At 43.7% G+C, this 22,749-nt stretch overlaps 1 protein-coding gene across 6 annotated transcripts in view; it reads left to right on the top strand.

Annotated features, from left to right (window-relative positions):
* myo16 (myosin XVI) overlaps positions 1-22,749 on the top strand; it is a 390,437-nt gene that overhangs the window by 185,105 nt on the left and 182,583 nt on the right. For all 6 annotated transcript variants that reach the window (XM_072578153.1, XM_072578149.1, XM_072578148.1 and 3 more), the window contains 4 exons: positions 6,165-6,275; positions 8,299-8,364; positions 13,988-14,115; positions 16,541-16,646. In XM_072578153.1, coding sequence (XP_072434254.1) covers positions 6,165-6,275; positions 8,299-8,364; positions 13,988-14,115; positions 16,541-16,646 — 411 coding nt within the window. The remainder of the gene's footprint in view (positions 1-6,164; positions 6,276-8,298; positions 8,365-13,987; positions 14,116-16,540; positions 16,647-22,749) is intronic.

Raw genomic sequence — 22,749 nt, 5'->3', positions numbered from 1 at the left:
ATGATGACTGAGATGACATAATTGGTCAAGTGTCCAAAAATCAGACATTGAGAAAATTCTTGACATTAAGAGAAACAATCCTACATATGTACTCATGCCTTTGAAAGCAAGTGCAGAATTTTGCTGTTGAATGGTGAGAAGCTTAATCCCATCCATTTGTTTCTCATTAATACCTCAATTTACTGCATTAACATTGTATGTCCAATTTTCCTCTCCAAAATAAAAAAAGGTTAACAGCATGAAAACTCAGCCAGTAAAACTGAATGAGTACCTAGCAACTTGTCTCAAAAACACCCATTGCAGCCATCATGTGTCAGCTATCTAGTATTGGTTTGTATTGAACTGCATCTTGTGTACATGATGCTTCCATTGTCAGTGGGCATATACTTATTGGACCTTGCATTTGTGCAATTTGACACTGCATTGTTAGCATGGAATTATGGTTACTGTGTCCTTGTGATATCCATGATGAAGAGGTCCGGGGTTGGACTGAGGTGGACATATATTGGTCTCTAACATGGTGTTGTGTAATTTTTAACCTCGTGGTACGACAAATCTCATTTGTATAAAGGAACTTAAAAGCTGAATCTCATGCTGTCAATTGGCCATGACTATCTATAGCAAGTACTGGAAGATTACATATAGCTGCCATATCCTCACACAGATAAGGTGCACTCCTGGTTAAAGAGACTGAGTGCAGGTATGACCACATATCCAGCAGCTTACACTGCTCGAGCTGAATATCAAGGCAGTGCCTCGGAGACATCTCAGCTGCTCACTTGCCAGAGACACCACGCTGGTGGTAACTTTGAAGGATCTCATCTTTTGTTCCAGCCTACCAAGTGCCTCCAGCACACCTGCCTGATGTTGCTCTGCCTGCCTCAGCAGAATGAGTGTATCAGTAATGGCTGAGACCAAGGCCATGTCTTTTCCCTGAGGCTGAACAGGTGCCAGGTCCCCAGCAAGCCTCTGAATGCCAGACATCTTGGGTGTTTCTCCAGAAGCATTCTAATGCTAATCTCATCAGAGTATACTCTAAATTTAATGTAGATCGGTAGGTAGATGGAAGTCTCTGTGTTGGCAGAGGTTCCAGGTGAACACCTTAATGGGCTTATATGCTTCACAAGCTTCCTCTTTGTGGTGGAGATGTCTTCCACGTGGAGGTTCCGCAACTGATGGTAGTACCTGACTGAAAAAAACCCAGAAGGAATGAGCTGATTATTAACTGTGGAGGATGGAGTGGGCCTGAGCCCTTGATTGGACATGATACATATGATGCTAAACATTAAAAACCCCGCAACCTTGTGAACATTATAACCCCTCATTCTTGTGAACATTCTAACCCCTCAGCTTTGTGATTATTATAACCCCTCAGCCTTGTGATAATTATAATCTTCCACCGCCTTCGCCTCCATGCCTACTTCTTCAACCAGGATTCTCACCCACCCTCTGATGACCCCTTCTCCCGCCTCCAACACACCCCATCCACCTGGACACCCTGTGCTGGCCTCTTACCTGCCCTCGATCTCTTTATAGTCAACTGCCGCCGCGACATTAACTGCCTCAACCTGTCCACCCCTCTCACCCACTCCAACCTCTCACCCTCACAACATGCAGCCCTCCATTCCCTCATTTCCAACACCAACCTCACTATCAAACTGGCAGACAAGGGAGGCGCGGTAGTAGTTTGGCACACCGATCTTTACACCACTGAGGCTAAATGCCAGCTTGCGGACACCTCCTCCTACTGCCCCCTTGACCATGACACCACCTCACACCACCAAACCATCATCTCCCAGACCATCCATAACCTCATCACCTCAGGGGATCTCCCATCCACCACCTCCAACCTCATCGTCCCACAACCCCGCACCACCAGTTTCTATCTCCTGCCCAAAATCCACAAACCTGACTGCCCCGGCCGACCCATTGTCTCAGCCTGCTCCTGCCCCACTGAACTCATCTCTGCATACCTTAACATGGTCCTGTCCCCCTGAGTCCAAGAACTCCCCACCTACGTTCGGGACACCACCCACACCCTCCACCTCCTCCATGATTTTAGCTTCCCCGGCCCCCAATGCCTTATCTTCACCATGCACATCCAGTCCCTGTACACCTCCATCCCCCAACACGAAGGCCTCAAAGCTCACAGCTTCTTTCTTTCCCGCCGACCCAACCAGTATCCTTCCACTGACACCCTCCTTCGACTGACTGAACTGGTCCTCACTCTGAACAACTTCTCTTTCCAATCCTCCCATTTCCTCCAAACCAAAGGAGTAGCCATGGACACCCACATGGGCCCCAGCTATGCCTGCCTCTTCGTCGGATATGTGGAACAGTCCATCTTCCGCAGCTACACTGGCACCACCCCCCACCTTTTCCTCTGCTATGTTGATGACTGTATCGGCGCTATCTCGTGCTCCCACGAGGAGGTTGAACAATTCATCCACTTTACTAACACCTTCCACCCCGACCTCAAATTTACCTGGACCGTCTCAGACTCCTCCCTCCCCTTCCTAGACCTCTCCATTTCTATCTCGGTTGAACTACTCAACACAGACATTTGCTATAAACCAACCGACTCCCACAGCTACCTAGACTACACCTCCTCCAACCCTGCCCTCTATAAAAATGCCATCCCATATTCCCAGTTCCTTCGCCTCCACCGCATCTGCTCCCAGGAGGACCAATTCCAATACCGATCGACCCAGATGGCCTCCTTCTTCAAAGACCGCAATTTCCTCTCAGACGTGGTTGATGATGCTCTCCACCGCATCTCCTCCACTTCCCGTACCTCCGCCCTTGAGCCCCACCCCTCCAATCGCCACCAGAACAGAACCCCACTGGTCCTCACCTACCACCCCACCAACCTCCAGATACATTGTATCATCCTTCGTCATTTCCGCCACCTCCAAACAGACCCCACCACCAAGGATATAGAACATAGAACATAGAACTTAGAAAAATACAGCGCAGTACAGGCCCTTCGGCCCTCGATGTTGCGCCGACCGAAGCCTACCTAACCTACACTAGCCCAATAACCTCCATATGCTTATCCAAAGCCCGCTTGAATGACCATAAAGAGGGAGAGTCCACCACTGATACTGGCAGGGCATTCCATGAACTCACAACCCGCTGAGTAAAGAATCTACCCCTAACATCTGTCCTATACCTACCACCCCTTAATTTAAAGCTGTGACCCCTAGTAACAGCTGACTCCATACGCGGAAAAAGGTTCTCACTGTCAACCCTATCTAAACCCCTAATCATCTTGTACACCTCTATCAAATCTCCCCTAAACCTTCTTTTCTCCAATGAGAACAGCCCCAAGTGCCTCAGCCTTTCCTCATACGATCTTCCTACCATGCCAGGCAACATCCTGGTAAACCTCCTCTGCACCCGTTCCAGTGCCTCCACATCCTTCCTATAGTATGGTGACCAAAACTGTACACAATACTCCAGATAAGGCCGCACCAGAGTCTTATACAACTGCAACATGACCTCAGGACTCTGGAATTCAATTCCTCTACCAATAAAGCCCAGTACGCCATATGCCTTCTTCACAGCACTATATTTCCCTCCCCTCCCCTATCAGCGTTCTGGAAAGACCACTCCCTCCGTGACTCCCTCGTCAGGTCCACACCCTCCACCAACCCACCTCCACTTCTGGCACCTTGCCCTGCAACTGCAAGAAATGCAAAGCTTGCGCCCACACCTCCCCCCTTACTTCCCTCCAAGGCCTCACTTCCCTTCCATATCAGTCACAAATTCACCTGCACCTCCACACACATCATTTACTGTATCCGCTGCACCCGATGTAGCCTCCACTACGTTGGGGGTGACAGGCCGCCTACTTGCAGAACGTTTCAGAGAATACCTCTGGGACACCCACACCAACCAACCCAACCGCACCGTGGCTGAACACTAACTCCCCCTCCCACTCCACCAAGGACATGCAGGTCCTTGGCCTCCTCCTCCATCGCCAGACCACAGCAACACAACGCCTGGAGGAAGTGCGCCTTATCTTCCGACTAGGAACCCTCCAACCACAGGGATGAATTCAGATTTCTCTAGCTTCCTCATTTCCCCTCCCCCCACCTTATCTCAATCCCAACCCTCGGACTCAGCACCGCCTTCTTGACCTGCAATCTTCTTCCTGACCTCGCCACCCCCACCGCCTCTTCGGCCTATCACCCTGACCTTAACCTCCTTCCACCTATCGCATTTCCACCACCCCTCCCCCAAGTCCCTCCTCCCTACCTTTTATCTTAGCCTGCTTGGCACACCTTCCTCATTCCTGAAGAAGGGCTTATGCCCAAAACGTCGAATCTCCTGCTCCTTGGATGCTGCCTGACTTGCTGCGCTTTTCCAGCAACACATTTTTTATATCATTATAACCACGGAGCCTTGTGATCATTATAACCACTCAGCTTTGTGAACATTATAACCCCCCAGTCTTGTGAACATTATAACCCCCCAGTCTTGTGAACATTATAACCCCCCAGCCTTGTGAACATTATAATCCCCCAGCCTTGTGAACATTATAACCCCCCAGCCTTGTGAACATTATAACCCCCCAGCCTTGTGAACATTATAATCCCCCAGCCTTGTGAACATTATAACCCCCCAGCCTTGTGAACATTATAACCCCCCAGCCTTGTCAACATTATAACTCCCCAGCCTTGTGAACATTATAATCCCCCAGCCTTGTGAACATTATAATCCCCCAGCCTTGTGAACATTATAACCCCCCAGCCTTGTGAACATTATAACCCCCCAGCCTTGTGAATATTATAACCCCCCAGCCTTGTGAACATTATAAGCCCCCAGCCTTGTGAACATTATAAGCCCCCAGCCTTGTGAACATTATAACCCCCCAGCCTTGTGAACATTATGACATCCCAGCTTGTCAACATTATTACCCCCCTGTCTTGTGAACATTATAACCCCCCAGCCTTGTGAACATTATAATCCCCCAGCCTTGTGAACATTATAACCCCCTAGCCTTGTGAACATTATAACCCCCCAGCCTTGTGAACATTATAACCCCCCAGCCTTGTGAACATTATAACCCCCCAGCCTTGTCAACATTATAACTCCCCAGCCTTGTGAACATTATAACCCCCCAGCCTTGTGAACATTATAATCCCCCAGCCTTGTGAACATTATAATCCCCCAGCCTTGTGAACATTATAACCCCCCAGCCTTGTGAATATTATAACCCCCCAGCCTTGTGAACATTATAACCCCCCAGCCTTGTGAACATTATGACATCCCAGCGTGTCAACATTATTACCCCCCTGTCTTGTGAACATTATAACCCCCCAGCCTTGTGAACATTATAACCCCCCAGCCTTGTGAACATTATAACCCCCAGTCTTGTGAACATTATAATCCCCAGTCTTGTGAACATTATAACCCCCCAGCCTTGTGAACATTATAACCCCCCAGCCTGTCAACATTATAACCCCCCAGCCTTATGATCACTATAACCCCCAGCCTTGTTGAGATATGTGTATAACAACAGTTTTAAATTGAGTAATGGCCTTGAGAGTGTGAGTTTGCACAGAAATGATGATGCCAGGTGACCCTGAAGAGCACAGAGAATAGTTGACCTACTTTCTACTGTGCTGAGTGACCCTTCTCACAGTGGAAACAGAACTGATATTACTTTTGCTGCTCTTTCTCTCCAGGGTGGAGTGTGTTGGGTGGCTGAGTGGGATGGAGTAGTTGGGTAGGGTGTGGTGGGTGGGGTAACTGGGCAGAGTGTGGTGGGGTGGCTGGGTGGTGGGTGGTTGGGTGGGGTGAATGGGGTGGGTAGTTGGTGGGGTGGCTGTGTGGGTTGAATGGGGTGGCTGGGTGGGGTATGGTGGTGTGGGTAGGATGGATGGGGTTTACGCGGTGGCTGGTGGGGTGGGTGGGGTGGCTGAATGTGTTAGAATGGTCTGGCTGCGGTGTCCTCGTGTTGTTTTCAGTTCATAATTTATCCATTGGCCTAATTTAAAGAAATCAATGGATAAGCAAGGGTTATAAATCTGATTCCATGAAGGGTCCATCTCTCTTTGAAAGTACGTGATTGTGGAATTAGTTCATTATTGAAACTTACTCTGAGTAAGTTATGATTTCCTCCTCCCACCCACTCCTGTCTTTGTTACAAACTTCAGGTGAAACTGATTCCTCCTGCTCCAAATGATGACCTTTCTACCTTGAGTGAACTGACAGATAGAAGCCTTCTGTACGAAATTCAGAAGCGATTCAGCAATGATCAAATATATGTAAGTGTACACACATAGACATGTATTCTACTAACTGGATTTGCAGCAGATATGAAAATCTTGCAATTAAAGCATTCATTTCACAAATCTAGGATGTCTAAATTTTTAGGGAAATTTGTGTATTTTTAAAATTCTGCATAAGAAATACGGCAGCCAAGCAAGTTTGCATTAGGACAAGCTCCCAATATGACAATGACATATAAGGTCTTTTAGTGATGTTGAATAATCTTTTTCCTGTCAGAACACCAGGGATAACTCCCTTACACTGATTGAAATTTTGCTCTGGGATCCTTTAAGTGTGCCTGAGGAAACAAACTGGGTCCTACTTCCACCTCTCATCCAAACGTTGGCATTTCCAGAAACTTAGCATTCCCCTAGTTCACCGCTGGTTTCTGGAACAGATCTTGAAAGTCCATCTCTGACTCAGAAAAGTCCAAGCCATTGAGCCACAGCTGACACTCAAAGAAATAAAACAACATAAAGTAAAACATTTTGGGAATTAATTTCAAACTGTTGGCATTCTCCAAGAAAGAACACAGGAGTCTATTTGTTCACTTCATTTCTTGGCCATTCAGTAACGTTGTCATATGTCCCATTTAAAGGAGGATTAATTATTTATTCGAATGTTGCCAATGTATGTTGATGATGGTGAAAGTTAGAACATTAAAAAAGGGGGGAACATCTAAAGAAGGTTAAGGTGTGAACCAGACTACATTATACAGTTAATTATAATCTCTGCATTGAAAATCTAGATCAAGCAAGTTCCACCACCTGTCTTTAGGTAACAAAAGGCCCCCAACCCATAGAAACCTACTCTTTGTGTCTTATAGAAACTGAGAAGAAGTTAGAAAATAAACAACATCAGTCTATCTAGCTGGTGTTTCACTACCTTGCTAGTAATCTACTCTGCAATAATGAGTTGTTAGCTAATTAAAGCAATTAATATCTATCAGTTCATCAATAACAGCTGGAAATCAGAAGCAAGGAAACTTCCAGCTGTGCACAGACATCCAAAGTTACCTGTTACTTTCAAGTGTGCTACATCTAAGAATGTCACATCTCAGAGGATGCATTTTCTGAAAGAAATCTACCTATTTTATTTCTAGATGTATGCACTTTTCCCATAATATTTCATAGTTTGTGAGTCTGTTTGGTATGGCAAAGACTGCTTTTATGTGCACATTGGCCTAATTGTAATTCAACATTTCAACTTTGAGATCTGTTTGAATTCATATCTTGAAATCAATGCACGTTAATGGAGGCAAGGATATAAAGTTTATTGTTGCACCTTAATATTTACTTTTCCAATGCATGAATTAAAAGACATTCTTGGAGATTCTTGCTCTGATTCTACAAAAATATATCAAAGAAGAATTTCAATAATTGAAATTATTTAAATCTTCTGTGGTTGATTCAGCTTTGGCCCAATATCAAATCTTTCCTAACCTGCTACTTCAAAAATGGAAAAAGTTTTTATTTTCTGTATTACCAAACCTAGCTATCGCTACGACCATTACCTGGAACTAAATTTGCTAAACCCAGTTGTGTGAAAAAATCATATACTTATCATGCAAAGGTTTGTTTGCCCCATTACTTCCTAGAGAATCACATTCATTTGTACAAGCCACAGTTTTGTGAACACTTTCTTGCTGCTGTAAGTGAGGGGTAATGCTGTATTTGTCCAGGTGCACAGTGGCCTTTCAATGATGGTGCAGGTGCAAGAGATGCCATTCTTTTGGCTAATATCTGCTGAACAGCAAGTTGTTCCGGGAAAAGAGTGTGGCTAGAATCATGTGATGTAGTTTGGTAGGCGGTTAACACAGCAAATTTGGGAAGATATGGGAGAGAACTTACTAGACTGCTCAGTGAATAACCTTCTAATACAAGTTGGATTGACAAACAGATGCCGAAGATACTTATTGTGTATTTTTGCAATTAACCTTATTAAATATTATATTTAATCTGATTTTATCCTTCACAAAATGACTCATATTAAATGTTGAATGACTGACTTTTTTTTCAGACTTATATCGGACATATTCTGCTGATGGTAAATCCATATAAAGAACTTGCGATATATTCCACCACGGTGAGCACAATTTATCTTTAGTGCAATTATGTATAATATGTCACATAATGGTTTAGTATATTATTGCTAGACTATTAATCCAGTGACACCAGTCATGATCTGGGCTTGCAGGCTCAATCCCTGCCCTGTTAGACAGGCAGGAGGCTGGAAGAACACAACAAGTCAGTCAGCATCAGAAGGTGGAGAAGTCAATGTTTCGGGTGTGACCCTTCTTCAGAACTGGGGGTGGGTGTGGGGGAAGCTGCAGATAAAGGGGTGGGGTAGGGGTGGGGCAAGATGGTGAGGTGGGGATAGGTGAACACAGGTAGAGGGTACAACCTAGTTGGTTGATGGGAGGAAAGAATCCGATTGGTGGCGAGAAGAAGGGTCAGTCAGAGGAATGGAAAGGAGAGGGAGATGCTGTGAAGGGAATTGGGTGATGGGAAAGGAGGTTATTTGAAATTGGGGAACTCAATGTTGAGTCCTCCATGTTGTAGGCTGCCCAAGAGGAAGATGATGTGTTGTGCCTCCAATTTGTGGTTTGATTCATTGTAGTAATGGAGGAGGGAAAGGAAGGTCATGTAGGAAAGGGAATGGGAAGGGGAATTAAAATAGGCAGTGACTGGGAGGTCCAGTCAGCCCCTGTGGGCCTGGCTGAGATGCTTGGTGAACTGTTCCCTCAGTTTATGTTTCGTCTCCCTGATGTAGAGAAGACCACATCAGGAGCACCTGATACAGTAAACTAGGTTGGATGAGAAGCAGGTGAACCTCTGTCTCACTTGGAAGGATTGTCTGGGGCCCTGGATGGAGGTGAGGGGTTGGTGTACTGGCAGGTTTTGCCTCTTTTCCAGTTGCAGAGGAAGGTACCTTGCCCTGCCATGGCATTGAGTGGAATTTGGATTCAATTAAAAATCTGGAATTAAGAGTTTAATGATAACCATGAAACCAGTATCAGTTGTCAAGGAAAAGCCCGTCTGGCTCTCCAATGTCCTTTAGGGAAGTAAATCTGCCATTCTTACCTGGTCTGCCCTGCAGAAATGTGGTTGTGGGCAATTAGGGATGGGCAATAAATGGAGAATTCATACTCTCAACAAACAGTATTTCAATTCCATCTCAAACATCAAAAACTGTAAGTACAACAAACTTTTATCCACCCACCGCCATAACCAGTGCTGCTCAAACATTCCAGAAGATTCCCCTGGCCTCAGAAACGCCATTAGCCATGTGGCTGATGCAGCTACCACCCCCACGCTGAGTGCTGATGTCACTTCCGCCCCATCATGGCCACTCCCACAGCCACTTCCGCCCCTCACATCATCACTGATGCCACACGCTCAGTGACTTCCGCCACCCCTACTGCCATGATCACCACCACTTCCGCCCCCACCAGCGCCACTCACCTGCATTCTGCTGACACGCTCCCCAACAGACCCCACTGTCACTATCCCCACCCCCCAGAACCCCGAGGGGAACACTACCCCTGCTCATGCCTCCACCCCCATTCCCCCCACCAGCACACCCACACCAGGTACTGGCTCCGACCCCACTCGCAGCTCCACACCCACACCAGATCCCAGCTCCCGGTCCTGCCGAGTTTTCACCATCCCTCCAGACCTCCCACTCACTGAGGACGAATGATCAGTCCTCAGCAAAGGACTCACCTTCATCCCCCTCCGTCCACGCATCAATGAATTTAATACATGCCGTGAAATCGAACACTTCTTCCCTCGCCTCCGCCTCCGAGCTTACTTTCACAATCAGGACTCCCGCCCACCTTCCGAGGACCCCTTTGCCCACCTCCAACACACTGCATCCACCTGGACACCCCGCGCTGGCCTATTACCTGCCCTCGACCTCTTCATTTCCAACTGCCGCCGGGACATTAACTGCCTCAACCTGTCTACCTCCCTCCCCCACTCCAACCTCTCACCCTCACAACGCGCAGCCCTCCAATCCCTCTGCTCCAATCCCAACCTCACCATTAAGCCAGCGGATAAAGGGGGCGCAGTGGTAGTCTGACGCACTGACCTCTACACCGCTGAAGCCAAACGTCAACTCAAGGACACCTCTTCCTACTGCCCCCTCGACCATGACCTGAACCCCCATCACCAAACCATCATCTCCCAGACCATGCAGAACCTCATCACCTCAGGAGATCTCCCACCAAAGCTTCCAACCTCATAGTCCGGGAACCCCGCACTGCCTGGTTATACCTCCTTCCCAAGATCCACAAGCCTGACCACTCTGGCCGACCCATTGTCTCAGCATGCTGCTGCCCCACTGAACTCCTCTCTACCTACCTCGACACTGTCCAATCGACCATAGTCCAGAAACTCCCCACATACATTCGAGACACCACCCACGCCCTCCACCTCCTCCAAGACTTCCGTTTCCCCGGCCCCCAACGCCTCATCTTCACCATGGATATCCAATCCCTCTACACCTCCATCCGGCATGACCAGGGCCTCCAAGCCCTCCGTTTTTTCCTCTCCAGACATCCCCAACAGTACCCTTCCACTGACACTCTCATTCGTTTGGCTGAACTGGTCCTCACCCTTAACAATTGCTCCTTTGAATCCTCCCACTTCCTCCAGACCAAAGGGGTAGCCATGGGCACACGTATGGGCCCCAGCTATGCCTGTCTCTTTGTTGGCTACGTAGAACAGTTGATCTTCCATAATTACACCGGCACCACTCCCCACCTTTTCCTCCGCTACATTGATGACTGCATTGGCGCCACCTCGTGCTCCCGCGAGGAGGTTGAGCAATTCATCAACTTCACCAACACATTCCACCCTGACCTTAAATTTACCTGGACCATCTCTGACACCTCCCTCCCCTTCCTGGACCTCTCCATCTCCATTAGTGACGACCGACTTGACACTGACATTTTTTACAAACCCACCGACTCCCACAGCTACCTAGATTACACCTCTTCCCACCATGTCTCTTGCAAAAATGCCATCCCATATTCCCAATTTCTCCACCTCCGCCGTATCTGCTCCCAGGAGGACCAGTTCCACCATAGAACACACTAGATGGCCTCCTTCTTTAGAGACCGCAATTTCCCTTCCCACGTGGTTAAAGATGCCCTCCAACGCATCTTGTCCACATACCGCACCTCCGCTCTCAGACCCCACCACTCCAACCGTCACAAGGACAGAACGCCCCTGGTGCTCACCTTCCACCCTACAAACCTTCGCATAAACCAAATCATCCGCCGACATTTCCGCCACCTCCAAAAAGACCCCACCACCAGGGATATATTTCCCTTCCCACCCCTTTCCACCTTCCGCAAAGACCGTTCCCTCCGTGACTACCTGGTCAGGTCCACACCCCCCTACGACCCACACTCCCATTCTGGCACTTTCCCCTGCCACCGCAGGAACTGTAAAACCTGCACCCACACCTCCTCCCTCATCTCCATCCAAGGCCCTAAAGGAGCCTTCCACATCCATCAAAGTTTTACCTGCACATCCACTAATATCATTTATTGTATCCGTTGCTCCCGATGTGGTCTCCTCTACATTGGGGAGACTGGGCACCTCCTAGCAGAGCGCTTTAGGGAACATCTCCGAGACACCCGCACCAATCAACCAAACCGCCCCGTGGCCCAACATTTCAACTCCCCCTCCCACTCTGCCGAGGACATGAAGGTCCTGGGCCTCCTTCACCACCGCTCCCTCACCACCAGACGCCTGGAGGAAGAACGCCTCATCTTCCGCCTCGGAACACTTCAACCCCAGGGCATCAATGTAGACTTCAACAGCTTCCTCATTTCCCCTTCCCCCACCTCATCCTAGTTTCAAACTTCCAGTTCAGCACTGTCCCCTTGACTTGTCCGGACTTGTCGAACCTGCCTATCTCCTTTTCCACCTATCCACTCCACCCTCCCCTCCCTGACCTATCACCTTCATCTCCTCCCCCACTCACTCATTGTACTTTAAGCTACTCTCTCCCCACCCCCACCCTCCTCTAGCTTATCTCTCCACGCTTCAGGCTCACTGCCTTTATTCCTGATGAAGGGCTTTTGCCCAAAACGTCGATTTCGCTGCCGTTGGATGCTGCCTGAACTGCTGTGCTCTTCCAGCACCACTAATCCAGAATAAATGGTGACCTAGTCAGTGACACTGCATCCTGTGAATGAATAAATAAAAACCAATTCTGACTTTCCTTTAGTGCACAGCATCCCACTGGATTTGACGTAGCTCAGACCATTTTGTACTGACATCAGCAAAGCAGTGCAATGCACTCTTGATTCAGCTACCACAAACTAACATCAGATGCACTGTAATTTACAGGTGTTCCTGCTGTATGTGAGACTCCAACTGAGAATGTGAATTGGAACTCTCATCCAGAAAGAGTCTGCATTGGAATTTAGAGTCTCAATTTTGATCCCAATGAGTACTGATCTATTTTCCTCTCTTCATGGTATTGAGTTAACTCGGCTTTCTGTAGGTTTCATTGGTTGCTCAGTAAATTATACAATTAGTCCCATTGGCTTGGACAGTGATCAGTTTAACACTAATTTATGACGGAATCACAGAAATGTTATGACACAGAAGAAAGCGATCTGGCCCATCGCATTTACTCTGGTCAAGTTCCTGGAATACTCATTTATATATAATACAATGGGTAGCACAGTGGCTCAGTGGTTAGCACTGCTGCCTCACAGCGCCAAGGACCAGGATTTGATTCTACCGTTGGGTGACAGTCCGTGTGAAGTTTGCACATTCTCCCCGTGTCTCAGTGGGTCTCCTCCAGGTGCTCTGGTTTTCTCCCACAGTCCAAAGATATGCAGGTTAGGTGGATTGGCCATGCTAAATTACCCATGGTGTCCAGGGATTTGCAGACTAGGTTGATTAGCCCTGGGAAATGTAGGGTTACAGGGAAAAGGTTGAGAGAATAGTTCTGGGTTTGATCCAGTGGGGCAGACAATAATAATTTTCTACTTTTACCCAGTCCAAAGTCCAGATAGATTTTAGTTCAGTTACAAAGAAAAGATCTTATCAATGTGATGCCACTTCAATTTACCTAAATATTGGCGCTCCTGCCCTTTTCCAATGGGTTCTTGAGTCAACTGAACACACCGAGCAGACTCAGAGGTTGATGACAAATGCCTCCATTTCAAAGTTTGGTGAAAATTCACTCCAATCTCTAACCTTAATTACCGGAAACAAAGGAGTTTTAGTGGGAATAAAAATCAATCAATAAAATCTTAACCTGGCACAAGATTCACACCTGATGAAGGGATTCTGCCCAAAACGTCTATTTTCCTGCTCCTTGGATGCTGCCTGACCTGCTGTGCTTTTCCAGCACCACTCTAATCCAGACTTGGGTTTACAGCATCTGCAGTCCACGTTTTTACCTACAAGATTCACACCAGACAATTATTAACATGATTAACTTTGAAATTTAGTTCCAAGAGGAAAATATTTTCTGGAGTACTTTTCACTGGAAAATTATCTAACATTGCATCACTAGGAAAATACTAGTGAAAAGGCTACTATTTCTCTGTGATGTAGAGAGAGTATATGCAGGTTGTAATTATTGTTTCATTCATTTCCAACAAAAGACTGTTTTATGATTGTCCAAGATAGAAGCACAAATGCTGACTTTGCAATAATCTGTACTTTTTTTGTAGATCACCCAGCTTTATCTGAATAATATGGTGAGGCTGAGTTCCTCACTCCCACCACACATATTTTCCTGCACTGAAAGAGCTTATCATATGATGATACAGGAGCAAAGGTCACAGTGCTTCATCCTGAGGTACAGTTAGCACTTCTTAAGTTATGATTAATAGCCCTTTGAGTATAGAGTCATACAGCACAGAAACAGACCCTTGGGCCCAACTCATACATGTTGACCAGGTTTCCTGAACTGAATTAGCTCACTTGCCTGCATTTGGCCCATATCCCTCTAAATTCTTCTGATTCTCCTGTCCAAATGTCTTGGGGGCGTGGAACGCACTGCCTGCAACAGTAGTAGACTCACCAACTTTAAGGGCGTTCAAATGGTCATTGGATAGACATATGGACGAGAATGGAATAGTGTAGGTTAGATGGGCTTCAGATTGGTTTCACAGGTTGGCAAAACATCGAGGGCTGAAGGGCCTGTACTGCGCTGTGATGTTCTATGTTCCATGTTCTTTTTAATGTTGTAATTGTATTCACTGTGGCATCTGGTCTGTAGAATAGGGATTGGGGATCAGTTGTAATTCTATTGGAAGAGTTTTGAACATAATCTGGGATAAAGAATGAGACAAAATTGCTGTGGTACGATATAAAATAATCCTGGAGATGGTTGGAATGATCTCAAAGCATGGAAGTTTAATAGTTTAAATTGTGGAGGCAGTGAATCTTAGCAAAAGCAAGGTTATGTTAGCTAACAGAAATTTTGTCTAGGCCTGGATTTGATATAAGAGGTGAGTTCTTAGATATGTGCTTCATAGTATGGAACTTAAATATTGCTTAAAAGAGAGACATGCAGCTGGAGTTTTTCAAATTGCATTAATTGAGACAAATGAAAGAATGCCAAATGTCAAATTATCACAAAGACTTAAACTACAAGCGAGCTGATTGTGTGGCAAATCAACTCTGATTCACCAAGACATTGTTGTGGGGAAGCAATAGAGATGTAGAAGCACCCCTAAGGTCCCTGTGTCGCTTTTAACAAGCATCGTTAAGGCACATTACCAATTTAACCGATTTTTTTATATTTGCTGTTAGTGTAGCTATAAGCACAATGAGCATTTTTCAGCAAGTCCAATCACAAAATGACAGCCAATAAGAGAATTTTTGGTTTGAGGGTTTGCAAGCATGGACTGGTCAATTATGGCCTTTATTCTGACTATGATACGAAATTACCGTGTAAAGAAATGTTTTCTAATTTCCCCTTACAGTGTTTTTTAAGCTGCTGTTTTAAATCGATGAACTTTGGTCATTAAGCTCTCACTACAGGAACTAATTTCTCTCAACATGTGGTGAGTCCTAACAGAGGATGTTGAGAAGATTTGAAAATTAATGGCGTAACTCCTGCAAAACTCCTCTCTTGTCTTCCACCGTAGCCTAGGATATATCTCATTTGAGCCTGGGGGTTTATCTACTTTAAAACCTGCTAATTCCTCAAGTAATATAGGATAGTATCCCATTAATGTTTAAATATTTGCTGTACCTGTATGTATTGTAAATCTTGCACAAGAACACTAAATCCCTCTGTGCCTCAGAATTCTGCAGGTATTCTATTGAGTTGTTCAACCAGTTTTACTATAAATTTAAAGCATTCCTTGTATCTCCCCAGTGCCAATTTAAACTACATATGTTCTGATGGATTAACATTTTTTAAATCACTAACCGATCACTTACCTGCTCATCTAATTAATGTCTATGAGCAATCACCAGTTATTTGAGGCTGAGGAAGCGATGTAAAAAGCAGCAACTCCATCTCTGTCTGCAATAAGTCTGCTGCAACTCCATCTCTGTCTGCAATAAGTCTGCTCTTACACCGAATTCCCAAGATCCTATTTGTTCCATGCCATTTTGCCGGGCAGCTTCTGTTAAACTCAAATTGTTATCTAGTTTGTAGAGCCTGACTGTTAACCTAAATGTTAGCTTGAGGAAAATGTACCAGAATTGTCCAACATGCTCTAAATTCCCACATGAGCACCTATTCCTTGTTGTATTCAATCCTTGTCAACTCCACTCTTAGTTCCCATTCAGTAAGCATTAGTGTCCTTTGGAGAGAAAGAGATAAACATTAAAGAAGCAATTGCTTTGACTAAACTTCATCACCTTAAATGAGATTCATTAATTTTGCTACTAGTGAATTCTAAAATAAATAAAGTTGAACAGTGAAATGTGAGCATTGGTGTATGTAATTTGGGTCAGTTTGTAACAATGTGGTTGTGATACTGAAGATGGTATCTTTGCCACTGAAGGAGTCAAACTCCAGGGCACACTTCCAGCTTTAATATGGGATTAAATTGAAAAGCCTACACGCCCTCAGGTTAAATTCACCATCTCTCTCTCTCTCTCTCTCTCCACCCCCACCACCCCCTCCCCCCAAGGTGAGAGTTACTAATATTTAGCTGTGCTTTGTTAAAGCTTCATGCTCTGTTCAATCTGTTTCCTTCCATCTGATGCATTTGATGTGTTCTGAAAAAAAGGATCAGACTCTAGTGTCTTCTCTCTTGCAGTGGTGAAACTGGATCAGGCAAAACAGAAGCGTGCAAACACATTGTGAAGCACCTGGCGTGTAGATCAATGACTACTGAGTGTGCGCTTGAAACAAAGATGAACCATGTAAGTAGCAAAGAATAAATAATCGTGTGGCAAAAAAAAACCTCTTGTAATCCATGCAATATTCGGATTAAGATAATATGACATTGTTGCTCACTTCTTATTGAAACTGAAAGCAAAATATTCAGACTCGTCTGGTTTTTGAACATTGTAATTCTGCCCCCAGCATGGTGCATCTTTTGATGGGACACCAAGACTAAACATTGCAGGCTTTAATATATGAACTGTGTTCAGCTTTCATTATCCAGCTTTTATATGTAATCTGCACAAAGTGCATTTTATAAATTGTTGATTGTATTTCCCATAAGATAAAGGTAGCAACTTACACCTGTCTTGTGCTCCAGAAGCTGGGGCTCTATTACTGATCTTTAATCTTTTAATTTTCTGTCCTTTATACCAATGGGATAGTATTGAAAAGTAGCGAAGTTATGTTCAACTTACATCACAGCCTTGGTTAGATCACGCTCAGATTATTGCATGCAAACCAACTTGTTATATTACATTGATAAAATGATATAGAAGGATGATTTATTACAAAAAAAGTCATATCTAACAACAGGAAAACAAATTTGGAGTTCTTGACTTATAACTCTGTTAGCCCTATCCTTTTCCTAAATCCGAACAGACATACAGCCAGACATAGGCAAACAAATACCAATGTTATGGATGAAGGTAAAGATACTGGAGAAATGTAGTCCAGTAGCACACAAGTCCACATGATTTGATGAGATCTCTCTTTTGCTTCTTCCAAATCCTTCTGATCTCTGACCTTTCTTTCCAGATCCTTTCAGTGCTTCGCTGAAGACACAGGGCATTCAACTCATTTGTTTTTGGGTCTTTCTGTCACTGTTTAGGGACAATAGCTTTTAGCAAATGGGAGGAGAGATGAGCTACCTTTCACTTTTTGGTTAGTTCGCTGCAGAGAACTGCTGTCTCTTGCATCTGGACCCCTGTGCAGTTCATGCACAAGCTGTCCAATTGCCCCGGTGCCAATGAGAGCATCATTATTGTACTGATGACTCCTGGCTGTTTGTTGGAGAGGAATTTTAAAGAGGAGTCTGAGTCCAATGTGCAGTAGCACAAGCCAATCTTGATTTGGAGCTCCTTTACCACACGTGTGGGAGAGACCAGAGACCGCTTTGAATCTGGCTTTCACATGGGACCCTTCTGCCCGCTTAAATACAACTCAGATCGGAGGTTGGTGATACTCTAGTTTTTCCAATAAAGTCCGGATATTTATACATATCGCCTTACAATGGTTATATGCAACATTGATACCAGTGCTTGTCACATCCCCTCTGATCCAGAATCCAGTCCTGTGAATACATGATCAATGAGAGGCAACTTCATCTCGTGATGTTTGCCAGACCCTTATCACCTATCCTTGGACTCTTACGTTACTGACCACAATCCCACACTGATTGTTAAGTCCCTTCCTAGACACTTGCCAGTGGAATTGAATGTTTGCTTATTACTAATGATTTTTTAAATTCCATCATGCAATTCATATCCCTTGCTGATCTTAGTACTGAAGATTAAAAAGGTGTTAATTTCTACCAATTGTTATAATATTTGTAATATCAGCTCTAATATACAGTGACTTATAAAAATATGCATTGTTAAACCTCATACTAGGATTCTATGGCAAAGTGAACAATTTCAGGAGTGGATTCTCTTTTATCTGATTTGCTCCCAAAATTATTTGCTTTGTCGCAGAATCATAGTGTTAGGTTTAACTGTGCATAACTTTGTAAGTATCTGACTTGCCAAGTCAGATCTTGTTGTTTATTCTCTCGAGGTCATGGTGACCCTGTTTCAAAATTAATTCTGCTCCCCCTTCCCCCCCCCCCCCCCCACCTTGCTACGTTATTTACATCTTGGTATTCTTGTGAGGTTATCTTGTTGATCGCATTTTGTTGTTGTAATCTTTTTGCTGATGGAGAAAAATGTTTCTTAAAGGGTGTCTCTGCATCCAGGTTAACTGCTTTCAGAAACTTAATTCCTCAAGGCCTAATAAATCTAAACTGCTATTATTGTATGACTTTGTGTCTAATCTAGTATATAATTGTAATTGTTTTGAAAATCCCCATCTCAGTTAGGTCAAGCTTTTCCTTTCTATTTCATATAAAAAGTAGAAATCTCAAATCCAATGGTTTTCATCTGAGCTGCCTTATTAAAGTCTTTCTATTTGAATTCTCGTCCCATCTTACTAAGACTTAGAGGCATTTTCTTGTCTGTCTGTGAAGGCCATGATTTGAGCTATATGAAATGTTGCATCAGCTAAAACTTCCTTTGAAAGTGTCAGTTATAAAGGAAACCCCTAATAGCCATTTTGTCATATTCAGCCACAGGCCGATGTGGTCAGAATGCCAATGTGTATCTCTACATACTATATACATACTAAGAAAGAATTGAAAGGCTGAGTCTTTTTTTGAAAAAACTCTTGAGATCTGACCTAATAGAGGTCTTTAAAATTGTGGTAGGTTTTGATAGAAGTGGGATGTAGAGGAAATGTTTCTTCTTGTGATGAAGGAGGCTGAAAAATGTGTTGCTGGAAAAGTGCAGCAGGTCAGGCAGCATCCAAGGCGCAGGAGAATCGACATTTCGGGCATAAGGCTGTCAATTAAAAATATTCAGCAAGAAATCCAACAGAGAAACCTAAAGAGACATATTTTATATAAGAACATAAGAACTAGGAGCAGGGGTACGCCATCTGGCCCATCAAGTCAGCTCCGCCATTCAATAAGATCATGGCTGATCTTTCCATGGCCTCAGCTCCACATCTCCACCCTCTCACCGTAGCCCATAATTCCTTTACCATTCAAACAATTATCTATCTTTGCTTTAAAAACATTCAATGAGGAAGCTTCAACTACTTCACTGGGCTGGGAATTCCACTGATTCACAACCTTCTGGGTGAAGAAGTTCCTTCTCAATTCAGTTCCGAATCTGCTTCCCCCTAATTTTGAGGCTATACCCTCCTGTCCTAGTTTCACCCGCCAGTGGAAACATTCTCTCTACTTTTATCCTCTCTATTTCCTTCATAATTTTATGTTTGTACAATATACCCCCTAGTTCTTCTAAATTCTAATGAATATAATCCCAGTCTACTCAGCCTCTCCTCATAAGTCAACCCCTTCAACTGCGGAATCAACCTAGTGAACCGCCTCTACACCCCCTCCAGTGCCAGTCCATCCTATCTCAAGTAAGGAGACCAAAACCTTACAAAGATTAGAGAAAATGTGAGACTTGCTATCATTGGGAGTGGTTCAAGTGAAAAGCAAAGATGCATTTCAGGAGAAACTAGTAAAGCAATTGAGGGAGAGGGGAGGAGATGTTAACAATGCTAGATTTGGACGAAGAAAATGAGTGGATTGAAAAACTTGGCATGGACCCATTGGGCTGAATGGCCTGTGAGTAAATGGAAGTGATGTCAAGCTGAACAGCAAGACTTTCTTTCAAACTATAAAACAGGAGAGAGAGAGACCAAAGGAAACAAATACCCCTGAAAGAATGAGGCTAGTGAAATAGTAATGGGGAATGAGGAAACGGCAGAAGAATGTTCTGAAAACTTTGCATCACAATAGAAGATGTGAACAACTTTCCAAAAACACTAAATAATCACTGGAGCTAAAGACTGATATATCCGTTGGAACTGATAGGATGAATAATTGGATTATAAAAGAAATAGCTACAGAGATAACGGGTCCATGGATCATAATTTTCCAAGGCTGCTTCGATTCTGAAAGGTTCTAGACAATTGGAAAACTGCCAATGTAACATTGTATTTAAAAAAGGAAGGAGGTAGAAAAACAACTTACTACAGGCCAATAACATCTGTTATTGAGAAAATACTGTCTATTATAAAGGATGTAATGGCAGCGCATTCAAAAAATACATAAAATGATCAAGCAATATCAGCATGACTTCACAAAGGGAAAATCATGCCTGACAAATTTACTAGATTTCTTTGAAGAGGTTACAACAGGATGGATGAAAGGGTAGCAGTGGATATAATATATTTGTATTGGTAAGGTATCACATGTTAATCTATTTAAGATAAAAATTCATGGTGTAGGAAACAGTCTATTAGCATCAATAGAAAATTGGCTTACCTAATAGAAGAGAAAGATTTGGAATAATTGGGGCATTTTTCAGGATAGCAATGTGTAACTAATGGTGTGCCGTAGGGAACAGTACTGTGGCCACAATTATTTACAGTTTGTGTTAATGACTTGGATGGGGAAAGTAAATGTACTGTAGCCAAGTTTGCAGATGACACAAAAATAGTGGGAACGTAACTAGTGAAGATGACACAAAGAGTCTACTGAGGAATAGAGATTAAACAAGTGGTCAAAAAACTGGCAGATGTAATATAGTGTGAAAAATGTGAGACTATGCACCTTTGCAGGAAAAATTGAGAAGCTGCATAGTTTTTTTTAATTGAGAAAGACTGCAGAAAGCTACAGCATGGAGAGATTTGGGAGTCCGTCCTTATACAATGAGTTATAATAAAAGCTGGCATATAGGTTCAGCAAATAATAGGGAAAGTAAGTGAAAGATTGACCTTTATTTCAAAGGAAATGCAATATAAAAATAGATGTACACTTGTGATGTCAAGGCATACAATACAATGGGTTAAGTTTTGGAAATTTGGATTTGTGTAGTTCACTGGCAATAGGCCAAAGGGCCTTTTTCCATGATATAGGTTTCTATGACTTTGTGACTCTAAGTAAGGAAACCTTATTGAAACTCTATAAGCATTAGTTAGACTGCACTTGATTTACTGTGAACGGTTTAGGTCACATAATCAAAGGAAGGATGTATACGTATAGGAGATAGTCAAGAGAAGATTCACTAGATTGACCCTGAGAATAGAAAGGTTCTATCATGAGGAGAGATTGAGTAGGTTGGGGTCCCATTTAAAGCAGAGGAGGAATTTGTTCTCGAATCTGTGGAAGTTTTACTGCAAACTGCTGTAAAGGTTAGGTCATTAAATACATTAAAGGCTGACATAGATTTTTAATCAGCGAAGTAATCAAGGGTTTTTCAGAGAAAGGCTGGGGAGCAGAGTTGACAATTATTAGATCAACCATGACCACATTTCATGACTGTACGTTGTTTTATTTCTTTTTAAGCAATTTATATTTCCCATGCCATTTCCATTAGTTACTAGTGCCATCATCTGGAACATCAGCTGCATTACACTGCATGTTTAATGTGTAATGTAACAGTTTGCATTTAAGTAAATTTTCATTTTATCTTTTAGGAATATTTTATATTCACTCTTTTCAAATAATATTCATCCTTGGTTGCTTCTCGATCCTCAGCAATGTTCCTCTTCAAGACCTCGTTGTCATTGACACAGCTGATGCCAAACTATATCTCCATCATCTTTCTGGAACTTTGTGGGGTGTTTTCACTGGCAGGCTGCTTTTCCATTATTTTGACGTGGATAACCCTTAAACTTTTCCAGCTACCTTCTAGAAATTGTACTTATTCACCCATTATGATCTCACACACCACAAATTTTACATTCTTTCCTGGTCCTTGTTTCAGTCTCTGCATCCTGGTTATTGAAGTTTAAAGGTGCTTATAGGCTTTGATTTCAATTGAACAAACCTTGATAACTATTATCACCAACAATGAGAACTTGAAAAATGTGACAGATAATTATACAAACACTCTTGTCACTTATGATACCAAATCTTGGAGAATTCAGCACATCATACATGTTGAAACCAACGAGATCAGTTAGTGGAGCATTTTGTATTCTGAAGTATCTAAGATTCCTCTTTTTATTCTTTCCATTCACTTTAGCAACTTGAGAAGTTGCATCTTTCAAAGTATGACCTCATCCAATTAACTGGACTTCAGTTTCCATTTTTCAAGACACTCCAATACTTCACTACTTGCTATATTTGCAATACATGGTATTTCATGAGTTAGAAAATACTTCTCCTTTCCAGTTGAAACACTGTCTAACTAGAATCCCTTTTCCTAGCTGTAAATAACTTACAAAATCTCTGTTGAAAACTAAATTCAATACAAACTGTTGAGTCAGTGATCAGAATGCCCTCACATTCTGGAGGTGGAGCAGGTCAGA

Source organism: Chiloscyllium punctatum, chromosome 9, assembly GCF_047496795.1.
Source record: "Chiloscyllium punctatum isolate Juve2018m chromosome 9, sChiPun1.3, whole genome shotgun sequence".
Classification (NCBI taxonomy): Eukaryota; Metazoa; Chordata; class Chondrichthyes; order Orectolobiformes; family Hemiscylliidae; genus Chiloscyllium; species Chiloscyllium punctatum.
Note: the sequence above shows the minus strand (reverse complement) of the source record. Positions and strands in the feature narration are given on the sequence as shown.